The sequence below is a fragment of the Lagopus muta genome, chromosome 16 (assembly GCF_023343835.1).
Source record: "Lagopus muta isolate bLagMut1 chromosome 16, bLagMut1 primary, whole genome shotgun sequence".
NCBI lineage: Eukaryota > Metazoa > Chordata > Aves > Galliformes > Phasianidae > Lagopus > Lagopus muta.
In genome coordinates this window covers 6,127,356-6,146,390 of record NC_064448.1, presented here as the reverse complement: position 1 = coordinate 6,146,390, position 19,035 = coordinate 6,127,356, and the positions used below count along the sequence as shown (strand labels likewise).

Below are 19,035 nucleotides of genomic sequence, written 5' to 3'. Positions count from 1 at the left end.
AGGCTTTCAGCTTGCTGAAATGGGAGATACATCAGTTATAGAGAAAAACCTCCAGTCAGACCTCCGACTGCTGCCCAAGGAATTGCAGAGTTTTCGAGTTATTCCAGTCCAACTTCTTCAGGTGCTTTTCTAGGTAGGAAGTCACTTGGGTATTTCAATGGGGATTGATTCTGGGTATAAACAGCAGTTTAAAAGGTATTCAGAAGATTATTGCTTTCATTTTATTAATTTCAAATGTGTCGTGGGGCTGGGAAGCATCACCTTCAGAGTAATTTAAAGATCCTTTTTAAAAAAAATGGAAGTATCAAGTTATGTTTTCTTTTCCCGTACGTTGATTAATTGTGTAATGCTCTTTCTTGTGTTGACAGGGAGGATTTAGGATTTAGGTTTATATCTGAGCAAGTCAGCCACCACCCACCTATTAGTGCATTTTATTCTGAAGGCCTCAATAAGGACTTTATTTTTCACGGCTCAATCTACCCCAAATTGAAATTCTGGGGAAAGAGCATAGAAGCGGAGCCACGGGGGACGATTACTTTGGAGCTTCTAAAGTGAGTATGAGAAGCAAATGCCTTTAACCTTGTGTGTGTGTGTGAAAAGTGCTGCTGCTTCACAGTGAGCGCCTCGTGTGATGGCAGAGCGCAAGAAGCTCGTCAGGATTTCTGTCAGCTTCCAGTGAAATCATCAGTGCCTTTCCCTATTAGTCCTGATCAGTTATGCCTCAAATCATGTGGCTGTCCACACGCTGGTTTGTGCCAGGCATTCTGCAATTGAATACTTAAAAATGCTTTTCCAAAAGCTTTCCTCAGGTCTAACTTTGAGGTTGCTTTAAAATATCTTCTGAAGATAGGCATTCACGTAGAAAGGAAGCAGACATTTGGTCTTAATAAAGAGGCAACTTGACTGCCATACAAAGCATTGACTCTTCCTGTAGTTTCTTTTGAAAGTTCTTTTGTTTGTCGAGCTGCTGGCATCTGATCTTCCAAAACTTGGTCTTGGAGATAAATGTTGATGTAAATAGAGGGAATCTCCTCTGGATGTAGAAATGACTGTGAACAGTAGAGTAGAATGCAGATTTGACAAAAATGTGTGCTGGTGGGGAGAGGGCCTTTATGTAGAATTAGGATTCTTGTTCTGCCTAATCAAATCACCATACAGATTTAAATTGCAGTGTAAATGTCTAAAGCATTTGGTTTAAATATTTGCATCAAGTTAGCAGCAGAAGCTGAGCTCAGATTTTGAGCTCCTTAATGTTGTGATTCATACCAGTCTGTTGGTTTGAGAAGCCTGAAGTTATTCTGGGCCAGACTGAAGTTTAGGGAACATCATCAATCAGGCTGAAGCACTGTGTTTATGTTGACTCTGTGTTTTCTGTGTTACAAAGCACGATTCTTCCCCACTTTTCCAGCACAAATAAATGTCTCAATTCATCTTCACAGGGCATGAATGTCTTCTGTTATATTTCATGCTCCACAGATTTTGCTGTCAATAAGTTCATGAATAAAAGCATGTACTAAGGCTGGGGGGGATGATTTTGTTTTTCCCCCACTTGAAGAGTAGTTGTTATTCTGAAGTACACCTGAATATAGTTTGCTGTGGAAGACTGTCAGACTTTGTTGATCTGGTTTTTTTTCTCTGACAGTTGGAAATATTAAGTATGTTTGTTTGCTCCATGCTTAATGGAACTAGGAGCCCAAGGCATTTGTTACAGAGGATGCTGCTTATTTATGCTTTTTTAATATTTTGTTTTGTATTAGAGTAGAGTTTGCATGCTTTTCTAACATGGATTGATTGCTAACCAGATTGATTGCTAATCTGATGGGGGCTAACTTTTGCTGGAAAACTCAGAGGACCACTTTGAGTTATAAGAAAACCTAACCAAACTGTCTGGCTATGATACAGGTTTACAAGAAAGTGCTTTAGGAAGAAGTCTGCAGTGCTGCTGCAGCAGCTGAGTAGAAGGCAGTGTTAGGCCTTGTCAGTCCAGTTCTCATCCGAGCCTTATTTTCTATCACAGGCAACTTTAAAAGCTCACTTTATTGAGCTGGAATCTGTATTCAAAAGCACAGCAACTGTAAAACTTGCTAATTCAACTCTTTAATAAGGAAGAAAAGGAGAGGGCATATTGCACTGTTAACTCGCCCTCGTGTTTACACGCAGCTTGTCGTTGGCTTACAAAGAAAAGTCTGTTTCTTCTCTGTTTTGAAGTTAGCTGCTGGCTGTTCATGGGAGCAGTAAATATTTTGCCCTGCTGCAAATAGAGCTCTAACAGGCTTACATTCCACTGCAAGCTCAAGAAACGGATTTATTTTTCTGTTTTCTTTGCAGACATAGTGAAGCTTACACATGGACAAATCCAACCTGTTGTGTACATAATGTAATTATTGGTAAACTGTGGCTAGAACAATATGGAACGGTGGAAATCGTGAATCACAGGTAATGCCAACCCTGGGGGCTGTTGTGTGGTCGTTTTCACTTGTGTTACAAAGCAGGCACTGCCCTGGGATACACACCTTCAGTATTTGTAGGCCCAGAGTGGTTTTGTTCCCCATTTTCTGACAAATGCAAACTATTCATTGGGCTGAGCTTTGTATCATCATAATGTAAATGAAAAGGCAAATGAATAGATAGATGGCTTATGGGCTACAAAGCTTTTGCATTTGTGAGTTACCTATTCAAATTCAGCCTTACTGACAGAGAACAGAAATTAAATATAACTCCAGAGCCATTAAATGGAATAATTGCTGGAAGCATGCTGTAGACCTCCATCAGCTTGATTTTCATTTGGCTCTCTTTTAATTTTGATAATAGAAAATGTATTCAATTAAGAGTACAGCACAGATAAATGACTGTAGAGTAGTAGTATAATGTGAACATAGAGCATGTCAATTGCTCTGCCAACTGCCTATAAAAAAGCTTTTGACTTTACATAAAATGAAGGAGAGAATAATCTCCTGTAAAATAGGAAAACTTCTTTATTGCAGAAGAATGCAGCACCTGTAATACAGCACCTGTTTTTTGTGTGAATAGATTGAAGCTTTATTCCAACAGGCTGCTATGCTGGTACTTCCACCTCATCAAATCTGCAGTTGTCTCTTAAATTCACACCTGCAACCCAAGATGGTCTCTCTGTGCTTAATATAGAAACTTGGCCACATACCTCACTGTGATAACTATGGTTTATTATCTGAGTGAGTTAAGTTATGATATCAATAATTACCTCTCATTACTGACAAGAAAAAAAGCTAAAATAAAGTGCAGGTGGGTGGGGGTAGGGGGAAATGGTCTTGTTAATGTGTTTAGGGGCTTGCTTCCTGAAGTGTGTACTTGAAATTTTCTCTGCAGTACTGGAGATAAATGTGTCCTTAATTTTAAACCGTGTGGGCTGTTTGGAAAAGAGCTTCACAGAGTAGAGGGATACATCCAGGACAAAAAGTAAGTGCTGTGTCTGTTGGCCTCTCTGTGCACTGTGATAGATACTGCTTTAGTGCTGACGTGGTGACCTTGACTGCTGTGAGTGCAGAGTTGTTAGCAATGCAGTTTATAACCTTTTGCATTCTCAGTGTTGGGATTAAGATTCCTCAGTTGGGATGAGGATTTCCAGCAGTATTAGGAAGCTCTCCAGTCTGGCCACTTGGAATGAAGGTATCCAGGGAAAGCACAGAGTAGTTGAAGCTGATTTCACTGTTGCACAGTTGCAGTTTCATTCTTCAGCTTAAAATAATGAGAATGAAGTTATTGAAAGTATTTAATCAAGCCCAAGGCTGTTGTGTGACTCTTGGGGTCTGTACTGCAAGCTGCTGGCTTCGCTGCACCCACACTCATTGAACAATAGCAAAAGGTGTGTGACTAAGTCATGAGGATGTGTTCTGCAGGACTGAATGCCAAAAAGACTAGTTGAAGGTGAATCATTTTCTTTGCATTAATCTACTATCTGGATTCTAAGAAATCTGCAAAGAAACAAAAGACAGTAGGGTAGGAAGCTGTGTGCTTAATGCAGACCAGGATCTGTATGACTTGGCTTAGAAGGCCTTATGGGAAGCAAAAGCTAACTCTCCTTTGCTCTCTCTGCAGCAGAAAGAAGCTGTGCATCATCTATGGCAAGTGGACAGAATGCTTGTGGTGCACTGATCCCACCACGTATGAGACTTACAAAAAGAATGAGAAGAGAGGTGGTGAGCAAAAGAAATTGAAGCCGGTAAGATTAAGGATCCTATAGGGAGTAAAAATACCAAAATATATAAAATGAGAGGAAATCATCTTCTTTTCAGAAATGGTTGGGTTGGTGGTACGTGGAGGGTTATAATTGTTCATCTTTTGGTAGGGGTCTGAGGGATGCAGCTTCGTGAGAAGGCGTTGCACTTTGGAATTATGTTGGCTTTGTGAGAGCTGCTGCTATTTGAGAACTTAAAGAAATTGTGATTGCTAGAGACTTGTCAGAGTTGTCGTCATTTATCAGCTCCCAAGCCTTTTCTTCAACAAAGAAAGTGTCTGTACTGCTGCTGCTAGATGTGAAAATATCTGAATGGAGGCATTTAAAAAGAAAATTCCTTAAGTACTATGTTTAAGTCATTTATGCCTTTTTGGGTGATGCAGCCTTTTTGAATTTCTGGTGCAGACAGCCTTTAAAGCAGAAGGGTCTGGGAATTTGTGGATTTTTTTCATCACGTGTCCGGATCAGATGAATTACTGCTGAAGCCTCAGGGTTATATGGAAAATGCAAAATGTGGTGTGATGCAGAGGACTGTTGTGTTTTCCACTGTCAACAAAAGTCTCGTGGGCTCTGGTTGCTTGTACGAAATGAAAATGATGAGCTAAAGTTGAGAGTGATTAGCTTCTGCTTGGGAGACTCAGTCTGTCTTTTAAATGCTCACATGACGGGAATTCAGAGCAAGAATAGGCCTTGTTTTTTGCCTCTGGATTCTGTCATGGTGCAGGCTTGCATTTTGACTTATTTTTAAATAATAAGATTTTGTTCACCCTAAGAAAGTCAACTCCTTCCTTCCTTCCTTCCTGTGGAATTTATATTTAGAGGAGGAACTGTTTTGAAGAGAACAAATGAGACACATCAGAGGAGGCAGAAGGCAAATAGGAGAACTGTGACACTCTAACAGTAGAATGATATTGCCTCTTCCATTCTGATGGCTGTGCTTTCAGGTGATTTCTCATGTTGAGATCCTTTTACAGTGCAGCTGTGTTCTGAGACAGATTCTCCTGATTCAGTCTGATGATAGGGACCAAGCATGCAAAAGCAGGTCTTCAGGTAGTCAAGGGAAGCTGTCAGGGGATCTGGGTCTGTGCAGCTCAAGTGGATTAAACACTATAGCTGGTGTTGTTTGGCCTGATCCTGTGTAGAGATAGTGCTTGATATGTTTGTGCTCTGCTTGCCTTTCAGTTGTATGAGGAAGATGTTGTTTTCTGCTGTTTGTGCTGTGTGCAGCCTCCTTCTTTCCTCTAACTGCTTGCAGAACCACATTGTATTTTATTCCTAGAATAGATAGCCAGAACAAAAGTGATTGAGGTCTGTGAACAGTGGAATAAAAATGGTGAGGTGATGAGATAAAAATCTTCATCCTGTTTTCCACCCTCAGGTAGAATTCAGAAATGATAGTCCAGCTCTGTGAGATTGCCACTGCTAGCACAAACCATGGCATTGAGAGTGGGAGTGCAGGCCAGAGCCTTCTCTGGGAATGGGAAATACTAGTTTCTTCTAAGAGTAGTTGTTGAATTCTTACTGCAACTTAGACAGAACGTGCATTAATGTATATAAACTGATGTGGAGCTTGATTCTCACTGTGAAAAGGTGGCATGTTTTAGTTGAAGTAAAATTGATGAACTCATACACTAATTCATTCCTTATTAATTAAATAAGCAAGGTACTTTTGCAAGCAAAGCAGTCGGGATCCAAAAGGCGAGCGTGTGCTATTTATCCTTCTTCTGCCATTACAGAAACCAGTTTGAACTGCAGTCTTGACTCATTTGAACCTGAGGGAGTAATGGTGTTGTCTTTGTTTCAGAGTGAGGATGTTATAAAGTCGGAAAATGATGAGGCTGACGATATGCCAGAAGTTCAAGACACCGTGCAGTTTATACCAGGCAGTAAATTGCTTTGGAGAATAAATTGTAGGCCACCCAATTCATCACAGGTAACTGTTTCAATCAATGTGTGTGTTCCTGTCACTAGTGACATCCGAGGGAACATGAGTAATGTTTAAAGGAAGCCCTATTGGAAGTGTCTGTCCTTAATGTGCTTCTTGGCAGGTTCTGGCAGTTCTTGCTTCAGCAGCAAAATTAAACTGAAGCAAGCTGTCTGCTTCATTCCTGTGCTGAAAGCAGCAGAGTTGGTAGAATGTGTGATCTGACTGCAGCTGCTTCACTGTGTGATCTGTGAGATCTTTGTGCAGGGAGTGGCTGAAATATGGATGTGTGCTCCCCACTGCTCACCCTGCTGTTGGAAGGCAGGCTTCCAAAAATGCAGTAACTGGGCATCTGGATATTAACCTAAGTTAATGTTCTCTGAAATTAATGAATGAAAACGTGCATGCTTTCCTGGGACAAATGACTTGTTTTCTTAGTTTTAGATGTTTCCTTTTTTCTTTATAAAGAAAAATCATGGTGTTTAATATCAGATATAGAGGAAATATGTTTCTATTTTCTGAAGCAAAGACTGTTGTGATCTCCATACTGCTCCTCCCTCCTCTTTAAAAAAAGTCAGTTTGGAATGAACCTGTCTTGCTTTCAAGGTGGCTGATGGAATAGGGTTTGACTCAGTAATTTCTCTTAGAAGCTTTGTTGTAGCCATTCAGTACAGGAAGCCTATTGCTGCTTTGCCAAAATAACGTGTGTTTTGTCTACAATTTGCCTTCAAGATGTACAATTTCACCAGTTTTGCTGTGAGTCTCAATGAGCTGGAGAAGGGCATGGAAGCAATATTAGCTCCCACTGACTGTCGGCTACGGCCAGATATCAGAAACATGGAAAATGGAAACATGGGTATGTGTTTGAAGAACATGTTTTCACATTGGTAACATCTGAGAGGGGTGACTGAATGGGGGTTGTTTGCTGTGGAATGATATCTTCAGTTTCTTATTCTCAAAGCAATGTTAACATCATTTCATCACGATCATGCTTTTGTACAGTATAATGTCTGTTTTCTCCTTGAATAGCCTGGGAGAGCAAGTGTGTCCCAGGTGGATCTCAAGACTGCAATCCTGTGTTGGAGGACATTGCATGTTTGTTGGGGGATGCTGGCAGGCATCTTCTCTTGCTCTGGTGTTTATCAGATAGTAGGGGGAAAAAAAAACACTGTTATACTCAATCTAAATTCTTTCCCACTGTCTGGGTGGATAATGCTCTGTAATTTTACCATGTACTCTGTTTGTAGTCACAACATTTCTGATACGACAGTTTTAGTTTTGTCACCTGCAGTTGTCATTGTTGAGCAGGTTGTGTCCAGCAAACACTTTCTCTCATTCGAATGAACTATGTTTTATTTCTTTGCAGTCTTTTCCCTGTTTTCTGCCTTTTTGTTTCCATTTTGCTAAACAACTGTTCTCATTGAAATGTTTGCTAGATGTGGCTAGTAAAGAAAAAGAGAGACTGGAGGAGAAACAAAGAGCTGCTCGCAAGGAACGTGCGAGAGATGAAGTGGAGTGGCAGACACGGTAAGGAGCAGCAAGCTGGGCAGTTGTGTAATGCTTTGAATGCTGCTGGTTTACTGCCTGAAATGCTTTTAGTGAAGACAACGTGTGTTTGATTTCCTGCATGACAGCACAATTTGTATTATTTTGTAGTAATTTGCTGGTCATCTCTTAAATAACGGAGCTGGAAAACCAAATTGCTGATAATTTTGTGCTAGGAAATTATTTTATAATAAGTGCTGAAACCTGTCATAAATAACTGGTAATGCTGTTCTTTTGATTTTGTTTTAAGCTCTCAGAACTCATCTTTTTCATAGACTGAATAAAACATTAAGTCCCATTTTGTGCCATAGCCAATGCCTGTCTAACTTTTGGCAGTTGAGTAGCATGTTGTGGCCCTTTAAGGCCTCTTACTTTCAAACTTCTAGGACTTTTTGGATGGTTACTTCAGAAACTGCTTTTAAAAACTCTTATAAAGTAAAAAATAATGGTATGTTACCAATATATGATCAACAATATCAGTGTCTATTATTTGGAGTAAGACAGGAATTTGAAAATCCATTTTGTGCTCCTTCCTGACTTCATGCAAAAAAGAATGGTCAGGCAGTGACCACTGTGCAGGAAGCTTAATGCCTTGTACTGGCAGAGGCTCTCCTCCTCCAGTGAGAAATATCAGTGTCTTTCAATAATGTTCTTGGGAAAGAAGCAAAGCTTTTTGTTCCCCCTCCTAACTACCTGTCTTTTTCTGTTCTCCAGGTGGTTTCATCAAGGCACTAACCCACACACTGGGACTTCAGATTGGCTGTACTCAGGTGGCTATTTTGATAGAAATTTCTCAGACTGTCCGGACATATATTGAAATAATGGAACCAATAGCTCATCTCATCTGGACATCTAGTTACTAGATTTCATTGTAAGCCAGTTAGTCTGGTTTTGTGAATAACAAAATTCAGCTTTTCTAAGTAAATCCTAACAAAACATCTATCAGTCAGCAGTCAAGGATTTAATGGTCACTAATGTTGGATTGCCAAATATTTAAACACTGTTGCATTCTTTTCATAAGGCTACACCTGAAATCATCATATTTTCACTAATTTTTAAAGGGACCTTTGGTTCTCCATTTTTTCCCTAGTTTTTTGTCAGGAAGGTATGCTGTATCTGGTAGAGCTCATAACATCCTTGAAAACTATGTAACTTTAAGAAAATAGAGGTAATACCATCTTTACTTAGAGTAGTGAGGAATCTAAGTTTTCAGAACTTGGAGCAGGGATGAAAAGTTCACAAGGTACGAACATGATCAAATCGAGTGCTGCGGCTATTTCCCATGAAGAGATGCATGTGAAACTTTCATACAGTATGTAGCACTATGTGGGGACTGGAGCTGCTGGCCCCCCTCTCTCAATATGATTCAGTAATTCAAAGACATTGAGAAACAAGAGAACAACTTTAGCTTCTCAAACTGTAGTCATCTGTTACAAAGTCTTCACAATTTCTGGTCACTGTGAGCATTAAACTATATACCTGTGATAAAACTACATAAAGCACGTGTTAAGAGCAAGGTGCATTAAACGATGCCTGCTTTTTCTGAAGTCAGATGCTGCTCTTAAAGTATGAGGAACTTCAGGAGCAATTGCAGGAATGCAGAGGTGGTTACAATGTAAAATATATTGCTTGCTACCACTTGGAGGCTTAGATCTTCTGCACTACTTTTGGCAGCTTTGGCACTAAATATGCTTCTAGACTAAAGTTTTATTTGGAAGCACTTGGTATGTATATCCACACAGATCTCATATTTCTGGGATGTTTTTGTTTGCATGTTTTTCATTATTAGGTCACATCTGTTTTGTATGTTGTAAAAGAGCAGAATCGATTTCAAGCTGTGGCATAGTTACCTATTACATGTTTTCTGTGAGCATGTGATGCCATAAAAGTGGAATTTTTTTGTTCCATATTGAAACGTCAAAGCCATATAATGGAAATAATTGAACTACAGATCAATTACTGGACTGATCCCTTAATTTTCTTTCCAAGTGATACACTTCTGGTGAGGAGAGAGGAAAGGAGTCTGGAAAAATTAGGCCTAGTAAGTAAAACTAATCCTGAGGTTGCTTGGTTTTTTTTTTTATTTGTTTGTTTGTTAATGAAAACTTTTGAGGAACTGGGCAAAAAAGGAAAATGGCTGCATTGCGTTGAGGCTTACAGTGGTTCAGAGATCACTGGTGCAAACAGCAGCACCTTGAGGAATTTGTGGAAGAATTGATCCAGCTGATGCCGAAACACATCCATGGTTTCATCTGAAGAGCAGGTTGTGCTTCTATCCCAGTGATAGGATTAGAAAGCAAAAGGTAACATAATCATGGAGAAACATTTTTGTATCAAATTATGCACCATATGATTGGACTGACTTTAATTTGGGGAATTTAGTTGTCGTCTTCGTTGGAAAACTGAGACAAATGGTAAAAATTCAAGGCAATAAAAAGGCCTAACCTGAAATGAGCTCATGGCAACGTTCTGTTGCCAGAAATCACACTTTGTGATGTTCTTTACACACAAACTAAATGTGGTAATGCGGCTCAGAGAACAAATTTATATTTTGTTTCTAATAAACGCTCAGATGCTTGACTTTTTAAAAGACCCTGCTGGTCAGTATGGGATAGCATAAAATACTTCTGAGTCTGTGTAAAAATCAACTTGAATTGCTGTTCCAGGCATTGGAATGCTCCTTGCAGATTTTCTGCCCGCTGTGGAACCATTCTTACTGGATGAGGATTGAAAAGATTCACAGGCTAAGCCAGTTTAACATCTCACAGGAGATTGAAACTTGCTTAAGCTAAATTATAATTAAGGTTGGAGTCAGTGCTCTTTAAAAGCATATGAATAGAATGGAAAAAATGCAGAGTTAATTGGTAAATACTATGTTTTTAAGAAGGAATGGACAGGTTAGCATCTCTCTTCTCTTGGATTAGAATTTTAATTTAAACACCGTTTTCATTATGCAAACACAGAATTATACCATGTTTATTTGAAACTTCAGTTGAGGAATTTCATGTAATTTAAAAATAAATTGGCAAGTTTCCTAAAGTAAGAGTTAGCTCCGTCTTTAGCCCGTTCTCTCCTCTCTTCAGTGTAATGGTTTTTAGGGAAATCTCAAATGGGTTCCAACTCTGTTCTTTTAATTTATTGTTCTTCACTGAAAGCATTTACAAAATATTTTCTCATTGCTGCTGAAAAGTCTCTGCCTGGCGAGCCACGGGATGCCTGATGGCACCTGGTGATCGCTCTGGAAGTGAAAAAATATATATTTTAAATGCAGATCTCGCCTCAGTAGTTTACATGTCAAAACATAACTTTGCACCTTTTAAAAGAATGTCACTTTTATAACTTGATTAAGCACTGTATATAAGATAACTGTGTTAGTATATGTTAATACTGTAGAGAAACCATCTAGAAAGAAAGTTATAATAAATGCTTAATTCCCTTCGGGCCTCTAGGTGGTGAGAGAGGTTTGTGTACAGGGAGGCAGGGGCAGCTGTGTGAGGACACGGCTGGAGGTGGCCAGGTCGCTCAGGTCACCACGGTGTTTGTTGTGCAAAAAGTGACTTAAATCCGAGCTCTGAGTGCCGGGGGGAGAAGGGGGGGGCCGTGAGGTGAAAATGATGCCTTGGTGGAGGGATGGAGTGGCTGCTGAGAGCTCTGTGGGAGGGCGCTGTGTGGGCACTGGGTGCTTTGTGCCTGAGGGCTGGGGGCAGCTGCCTCAGTGGTGCTTGTGGGATGGCTGGTGCTGATCGACAAGGACAGGAGTGTGCCCTGAATCGGTCAGATTAAAAAACAACAACAACAAAAAACAAAACAGAACCAAACGGCTGCATTTGCAGCTGTGTAATGACTAAAAATCGTTTCTCGGTGCATTGAGACCAAGCAGTGGAAATTCTTTGGCTGAAGCGCTCCCAGAATCTCCACAGCTTTCCCCCAAAATGCTCACAATGGGTTCAGCGTGGCTCTGCCCTGCGGCACCGCTGCTCGTGTCGGGCACCTGAGCGGGAGGGAGAGAGGGGAAGGGGCGGCGAGGCCCGGCCCTGCGATGAGGCCCGGCCCTGCCGAACCGCTGAGTGAAATGCATTTATTTTTGTAATATTTAATAACTGTCGATGCCCGTCTCTATTAACAACCGTCTTTGGCTTTTTAGAGAAGTCTGTACAGGTCTGCGGACGTCAATGTTACACTGTAAAGCTGTAAATCCGAATAAAGCTCATTTTGAAGAACAGAGGGGGTCGCGACCTCTGCTTGGCGGAGGGGGGATGGGGGCGCCGCCATCTTTCCGCCGTGATGACACAGCAGGGCGGGGGGGCGGGCTCTGCCGCCGAATGACAACAGCGTCGCCCAATCGCGGAGGGCCGAGGGGGCGCTTGCCCCGCCCCGCGGCGGGCGGACTTCCGGGGCGCGGGGCAGGAAGCGGGAGCGGCGCAGGGCCTGCGGGCGGCGAGGCGGCAGGTACCGGCGGAGGAGGGAGGGGCCCGGCCCGGGTCCGGCACGCGGTTTCGTGCGGGGCTGCCGTGCTTCGCGGGGACAACTGGGCGGCCTGGAGGCGGGGCGGGCCCAGAGGGGAGCCGTAACCGGCGGTCTCGCGGGACGGGCTGCAGATGGCGGTCTGCCGTTGGGAAGGCGGCCGGGCCGGGCTGAGGGTGCGGGGCAGAGCCGGCCGGGTGGGAGCTGCTCGGCCCAGCGGCCTTGCCGAGCCGTGGTGCCAGCCCAAAAGGGAAACTGCGGGGATGCGATCTCATCCCATGTAGTTCATTCGGTGGCTGTGCTCCGTGTGGAGAACGGGGCCCCACGCAGCGTCCTGCTTTCGCCCCGCTCTGTGTTTAGCTTTAACGCAGCGCCCTCGGTTCTGGAGCTGAGGGCCTTGTTGCGTGGTGTCACGCTGAGAACAGCGCACATGAGAGCTTTCTCGTCGTGTCAGCCCATCCTTCTGTCCCCAGGATGTCTTCAGGTGCGCTCTTTCCGAGCCTGGTGCCAGGCTCCCGCGGCTCTTCGAGTAAATACCTGGTGGAATTCCGGGCAGGAAAGATGTCGCTGAAGGGCAGCACTGTGACCCCGGACAAGAGGAAAGGCCTTGTTTACATCCAGCAGACCGATGATTCCCTCATCCATTTCTGCTGGAAGGACAGGACCTCGGGCAGTGTTGAAGATGTGAGTACGGCTTTGTGTTTCAGTGCTGAGGTGTCGAGGCACTGTGTCACCTTGGCCTTGTTTCCTGCTCTGCTGGAAGAGCTCTGAGGTGGTTTAAAATGTGAATGCTACAATGACTCGACAGACTTACCCTTCTAAATCCCCTTTGGAACAGATGGTTGGGAGGGGACCAGAGGTCTCTGGGAGGCTAACAGTAATGTTCACGTTTTTCCTGAAATATCTGTTTGTTCTGTCGTGTTTTCCAGGATTTGATTATTTTTCCTGACGATTGTGAATTCAAAAGGGTTCCTCAGTGTACTACTGGCCGTGTGTATGTATTGAAGTTCAAGGCAGGATCAAAACGACTCTTCTTCTGGATGCAGGTTTGTGGGAAGTAAATAAGAAAAGCGTTGGAATAAATGACTTGCAGTTCTCCTTGTACCAAGAAGAACTTTCTTGCAGGAGCCAAAGACAGACAAGGATGAAGAACATTGCCGTAAAGTGAATGAGTATCTCAACAACCCCCCAATGCCTGGTGCTTTGGGTGGAAATGCGAGTGGAGGCCACGAGCTCTCAGCATTAGGAGGTACAGTCCATTCTCTGCTCCTTCATGTGAGAGACCTTGTGTTAGAATGAGCACTTGAAGTTCCTTAGGGAGCAATTCCCGATGACTTTGGAGGGTGAGTTGGGGACAGTGTTAATACCAGAAAAGTGTAAACATGCCTTTAGCAAGATAAACTGTGTTGTACTAATAGGTGCAGACTGAAAGCTAAGACTGTCAGATGAAGTATATTTTCAGTAGATTCTCTGGAGTCTTACCTTTTATGAAGCCAAGTTGCATTTATCTTTTATGAGCATCGTGAATCAGTAAACACTTGCAACTGTTTTTTCCATACAGAATGTGATGCCAATTAATCTCCTGCTGTTTGAGCTGGAGTGCTGTGAAAAAAAAAAACCTATGTGAATATGTTGTGTTTCAGAATGTTTTTGTTTTTAGGTGAGGGTGGCTTGCAAAGCCTTCTTGGAAACATGAGCCATAACCAGCTCATGCAGCTGATCGGACCAACGGGCTTAGGAGGACTTGGTAAAATGCTTTAATATCTTTATGCCAAAGTGGTATTTTCTCCTGCCAGGTTAAATCCTACCTGACAATATTTCCAAATAGTGCTATTGATTTGAATAGCACTTCTGTCATGTGAGAAAGCAAGGCTCTGCCTCAGAGATGAGTTAAGGGCCCCCAAAAAAAAGAAAAAAAAAAAAAAAAAAGGCAGGAAATGGGTACCAGGTTCTACATGACACTCATCTTACAGCACAGGCTGCAAGGAATATTGGCCTTTTTTTTTTTTCTTTTTTTTTTCCTAATAAGTCCCCTCCTCTTCCTCCTAAATATTCACTGGAGCAGGAAACCAAGGGTTCCCAGGTGGATGTCCCAGCTGTGAAGCTGGGGATACTTTCATGCTATTTCTGATCCAGTGACTATTTGTGTGCAAAGTGGAGTTCAAGAGGAAGGTTGGAGTGCACCTGCCCTGCAGAAACCTGTAGTCAGTAGAAGAAAGCTCAGGTGAGGGCTTCCTCTTCTGGGCAACACTGGGGAGAGCTTGAAGTACTGCCCTGCTTTTTCTAAAGGGAACGTGAGCTGTGTTGGAGTCACTGCAGCACTTATTGCTGTCTGTGCTCCAAGGCCAGTAGAACATTTACTGAGAAGTCAGACCTTGGTGTGGAAGTAGGCAAAGGAATGCTTAGCAGGTGGCAGTGACTAAAGTCCATTTTCGCTGATCTAGCAGTAGTGTCTCTGTAAGCTTCATGTGCAGATTTGATGTTGGGATGTGCAGATGGAAGATTCCAGCTTAACATGTGTTTGGTAAAGACCTTCTTGCTTCCTTCTTGAAGCTTCTCAGGACTCCTGAAACTTGCTTCCTCATACATTGTTCAACAGCTCTTCTTTCTTTGCCTTTACACCTAGCTATAAGATGGCTTGATATGTAAAGCCAAATAACTCATCTGCTTGCCTCAGCAAATGGGTTGTGTTGAATCCTTGTGGATCTCTTCCCCGAGTAGCATCTGATTCTTTTACATCTGGTTTGCATCTCTTTCAGGTCTTTGCTTTTATTGCAGCTCCTGGGTAAACTTTTCCTAGCCAGGACAAACTGAATAAAGTAGCACGCGATGCAGCCTGGTTAGCTTCATCCTGCTGCTGTGAAAGCTCTGTGATGGATGAGCAGTATTACAGGCATGATTCCATACTGCACGACTGGGTCCTATAGAGAGGAGAGTGCTGGGCAGATGGCTGGTGCTTCTCTGACTCCAGTGTTGTACAGTTTTTAATTGTGTTTGTTAATGGCGCGCTTCTGTCCTCTGCAGATTAGTTCCCAAAAGGTGGATGATAAATACAGATGCTTGGGTTGGAAAGTGTGTTTAATCAGATGTAGTAAAGAAAGTACTGAGTAGGAAGCGTGTGGTAAATGGAGCATCTGGCAAATGTGGCTCAAAGGAGTCGTAGGGGGACAATCAGTCACTGCCAGCTCCAGCACACCAAGGAGCCAAACCTTTCCCCAGTTCTTTTTAGCTGGTGTTCTCCATGCTGCAGTAATTCTCGGTGGCCAGAAATAGCAGTGGGGATGAAGGAGGCTCTGATCTCATTTCTTTTGTTTGTTTCAGTTTGCTGGAAGACCAGGTGTTGGTTTCCTGCTGTGTTTCTTGATCACTGTTCTCCCCGCGGCGCTTTGGTTCTGTGCGGGGTCGGTCTTGGTCTTTATTCTGCCTGTGACATGCTTAAGGCTCACTTGTTTCTGCTACATCTCAGCATTAGATGTGAAGCTGCAATTAATGCAGATGTATGAGTGTGGTTCAGAGGCTGCCCTTGCACCCTTCTGCTGAGGGCCTTGGCTTTAGGTTTTAGAGAAGAGTTGGAGTTTTGGAAACTAGCAGATGAAGGGAAAGGGCTCTGTTACGCTGATCATGTGAGTACAGCATGAAGCAAAGTAATTTCATCCTTGTGCACATCTGGAAATCAAGTATTTCCAAAATGTGCAGCTATCTTCTCAGACAGTTCTGTAATAAGGATGTGAAATCAGGCAATGAGAGCTGTATATTTACAGAGAGGGATGGGGAGGGTTGGTCTGGGCTCTTTTGACCCCCCTCCTCCTTTGTTTTAGCAAATAAAACCTTTCAGGTACAAGAGTGACCTCTCTCGACCAGGGAGGTGCAGGAAACCTGAAAAAGAATGCATTTCTAAACCTGTTCTTCTTTTATGTTTATGGAAGGTGGGCTGGGTGCACTGACGGGTCCTGGCTTGGCCAGCCTACTTGGGAGCGGGGGACCCCCGACCAGCAGTTCATCATCCAGGTAGGGCACCCATTTGGTCCAAGTCTGCTTTATTTTTCTAGTGTGAAGTTGCCACGTAGATGGGAGGAATGATAGCCTACTGTACAGAAAATTTAATGGGAATTAAGGCTGCTTGGTTCTCTAAGAGGAGGTTATTAGCCCTTTGTTTTGTAAGGGCTTGTAAAGGAACTTCTTAGAAAGAAGAGGCAAAGCTTCTCGCCTTTTGAATTAATTCCCTCGATGTCTTTCCAGCTCTCGCAGCCAGTCAGCTGCTGTGACTCCATCTTCCACAACCTCTTCTACCCGTGTCACGCCTGCCCCGGCCGTTCCTGCAGCTGCATCTGTGACCAGCCCGAGCCCTGTGCCCAGTTCGGGTAACGGAACCAGCTCAGCCACCAGCCCAACCCAGCCCATCCAACTGAGTGACCTCCAGAACATTTTAGCTACTATGAACGTGCCATCTGGAGCAGGAGGACAGCAAGGTAACACTATTCTGACCAGACAGCAGTTGGATCTGGGAGGGTCCTTTGGAATTGTTGTGCTGTCCTGTCCTGCTCCAATTTGAGAGGTGTCCTAAAATGTTATTTATTTATTCATGTCCATTTATGTGCTGCTTTGCTTGACTGATTTGAGAATCTTACTCTTGCTGCAAAACTGAGAAGGGCAGAAAGGATGCCAGCAGAGTGCTAAATATGATTCAGTGCTCCACTGACTAGAACGCTTCATTTACATGACAAAATGTGGGTTATTGTTCACTAACAGCCACCCATTTATTCATCTTCCTAGTTGACCTGGCAACTGTTCTGACTCCCGAGATAATGGCTCCCATTCTGGCCAACTCTGAAGTTCAGGAGCGGTTGATGCCTTACCTTCCCTCAGGGGAGTCTCTGCCACAAACTGCAGAAGAGATTCAGAACACCCTGACGTCTCCTCAGTTCCAGCAGGTAGTTACCCACTATCCTAAAGTGCTGCTCTCCTTCCCCACGTGTCGTGATTCACATGGCCCTGTTTTCTCAGATTCCCTCCCCTGCTCAGACTAGGAAGTTGATCCTTAGAAGTGGGAAGGAGGGACATGAGTTCATGGAGCACCACTTCTTCCTTCCTGTGGTCAGCCAAGGGCAGACCAGAAAGGTGGTTTTACTTCCACTTTTGGATTTGGACTTTACCTTTCTCGTTATTTAAAACACTTTCTGGCAATTGGCAGCAGAATAGCAGCAAATTCATTACTGCCTGTCAAAGAGTGGACTGTGAGCAGTCTCCTTAAAGTTGAGTTACTAAAGTGAACACACAGAAGGGAAGAGATGCTAATGTTTATAGCACTGTGTTCCTTTTTAATTCTGTAAAACCCAGTACTTAATTCCAGACCTGTCCATTTGAACACGCTTTGTCAGATTAAATCTGCTGGGCCAACTTCAACTAATACTGACTGAAATTTCCCAATATGCAAAATCCCACTGGCTAAGAAGAATGTTTGTAGTTGGCAGGAGGTGACGTTGTGTTGCTTAGTGTAGCACAGCTTATTGCCTCGTGCTCACTGGCAGCAGCTGATGAAGAGCAAACACTTCCTTATTACAAAACACAGTGCCTGTGGTGTAGAGGCATGTCTGAGCCTGGCCCAAGTGCAGTGCTGTCTGTGCTCTGTAAGGGATAGAGGCTGCTTCCAGGTAGGCCGCGTGGTCAGCGTGCTGCAACAGGGTGTGGAAGCATCCCCAAACTGCTGTCTCATGTTGTTATTGCACTGTAGCCACGTGGTGCTGGAGAAACCCAATGTACACTGTTTTGTTTTTGACACTCTTGACTCCAATTCACAGGCATTGAGCATGTTCAGTGCTGCCTTAGCTTCAGGACAGCTTGGCCCGCTAATGAGTCAGTTTGGCTTACCTGCAGAGGCCATAGATGCAGCAAATAAAGGAGGTATGTACCAGTGCTGTTGGAACGTGATGAACTGGTGGGATTTGCTGTTTGAGTTGTTGCTGTGGTTGTTCTTCTGGTCTTTTTGTTTTGTTTTGTTTTGTTTCTTTTGGTGCTGCACATAGCCATTGAATGGAGAAGGCAGTGATTAGTTTGTGAGTACCTGCCAAAAGGTGACTCTAGTGCTGCTCTTTTTAAAATGAAAAGGCAAGTGGCTCAGGAGCCACCCTGCACTACTGGTGTCAGGATTGCATTTAGAAATTGGAGGGTCTGCAGAGATGTGCTGAGCAGCCTTGTGGTTGATTTGTTGGAGTTAATGAGTGGAGGTGCTGGACACCTTGTTCAGAATGCTTTTCACTGAGTCATCAGCTGTTCAGCTGAAAGGAGTGCACAGCTTGGGCCTTACCTGGCAGAGGGGGAAGGTAGCAGTTATCCCTGATGGACATTTGGAATCTGTTCCATTATTAAAGCAATTCAGTGTTGAGGCTGGCTGTGCACAAGGTGAAATTGCACAAATCCAAATGCTGTCTAGTGAATGAGCATCAAGATTTTCTTCTTTGCTAATAGGTTCTTACTGAAACAAGTGTTTGCTTTCCAACTGGTGACACAGCCTCATGCACAATACATTCTGTCCCAGAAATTGCACAATTTTTACTGCAAATAACTAATTTCTTTAACTTTTAGATGTAGAAGCATTTGCCAAAGCAATGCAGAACAGTGTGAAGTCAGACCAAAAGGAAGGAGACTCTAAGGACAAGAAAGATGAAGAGGAAGATATGAGTTTAGATTAAATTATTTGCTCTTCCTTACAGATATCCTAGATACTAACTTAAGCAACTGCAGTAGGATTACTAACTTCATATTATGCTTATATAAATCTACAAATAAAGGAATTTTCTTTATCTGCCATACTGTTTTTTTCTCAGTCTATTCAACATAAACCTAAGCAGTACTTGCTCTTCCTGGTCAGTGCAGTTGGGTTTTGGTGCTT

General features: G+C 43.2%; 2 protein-coding genes across 7 annotated transcripts in view; both read left to right on the top strand.

The window, feature by feature from the left end:
- Positions 1-11,904, top strand: part of OSBPL2 (oxysterol binding protein like 2) — a 29,750-nt gene extending 17,846 nt beyond the window's left edge. For all 5 annotated transcript variants that reach the window (XM_048963505.1, XM_048963501.1, XM_048963503.1 and 2 more), the window contains 8 exons: positions 369-551; positions 2,329-2,436; positions 3,346-3,435; positions 4,075-4,198; positions 6,018-6,146; positions 6,870-6,993; positions 7,574-7,664; positions 8,397-11,904. In XM_048963505.1, the coding sequence (XP_048819462.1) occupies positions 369-551; positions 2,329-2,436; positions 3,346-3,435; positions 4,075-4,198; positions 6,018-6,146; positions 6,870-6,993; positions 7,574-7,664; positions 8,397-8,499 (952 nt within the window). In that variant the 3' untranslated portion in view covers positions 8,500-11,904. The remainder of the gene's footprint in view (positions 1-368; positions 552-2,328; positions 2,437-3,345; positions 3,436-4,074; positions 4,199-6,017; positions 6,147-6,869; positions 6,994-7,573; positions 7,665-8,396) is intronic.
- Positions 11,905-12,049: 145 nt separating this feature from the next.
- ADRM1 (ADRM1 26S proteasome ubiquitin receptor) lies at positions 12,050-18,953 on the top strand. Of its 2 annotated transcripts, XM_048963506.1 has the most exons (10): positions 12,050-12,131; positions 12,620-12,830; positions 13,076-13,192; positions 13,272-13,395; positions 13,807-13,893; positions 16,073-16,154; positions 16,386-16,615; positions 16,920-17,077; positions 17,945-18,047; positions 18,729-18,953. In XM_048963506.1, exons 2-10 carry the CDS (start codon positions 12,621-12,623, stop codon positions 18,833-18,835), a joined length of 1,218 nt encoding a protein of 405 aa, XP_048819463.1. In that variant the 5' UTR covers positions 12,050-12,131; position 12,620; the 3' UTR covers positions 18,836-18,953. The 2 variants fall into 2 exon arrangements, with proteins under 2 accessions (XP_048819463.1, XP_048819464.1); XM_048963507.1 differs by lacking the exon at positions 13,807-13,893.
- Positions 18,954-19,035: the final 82 nt, after the last annotated feature.

Excerpts from the sequence above, each read along its gene's own strand:
- ADRM1 (XM_048963506.1), top strand. The coding sequence starts at position 12,621 with ATGTCTTCAGGTGCGCTCTTTCCGAGCCTGGTGCCAGGCTCCCGCGGC. Across the intron at positions 13,396-13,806 it reads CGAGCTCTCAGCATTAGGAG|GTGAGGGTGGCTTGCAAAGC; the intron begins GTACAGTCCATT and ends TTTTGTTTTTAG. Across the intron at positions 16,155-16,385 it reads ACCAGCAGTTCATCATCCAG|CTCTCGCAGCCAGTCAGCTG; the intron begins GTAGGGCACCCA and ends ATGTCTTTCCAG.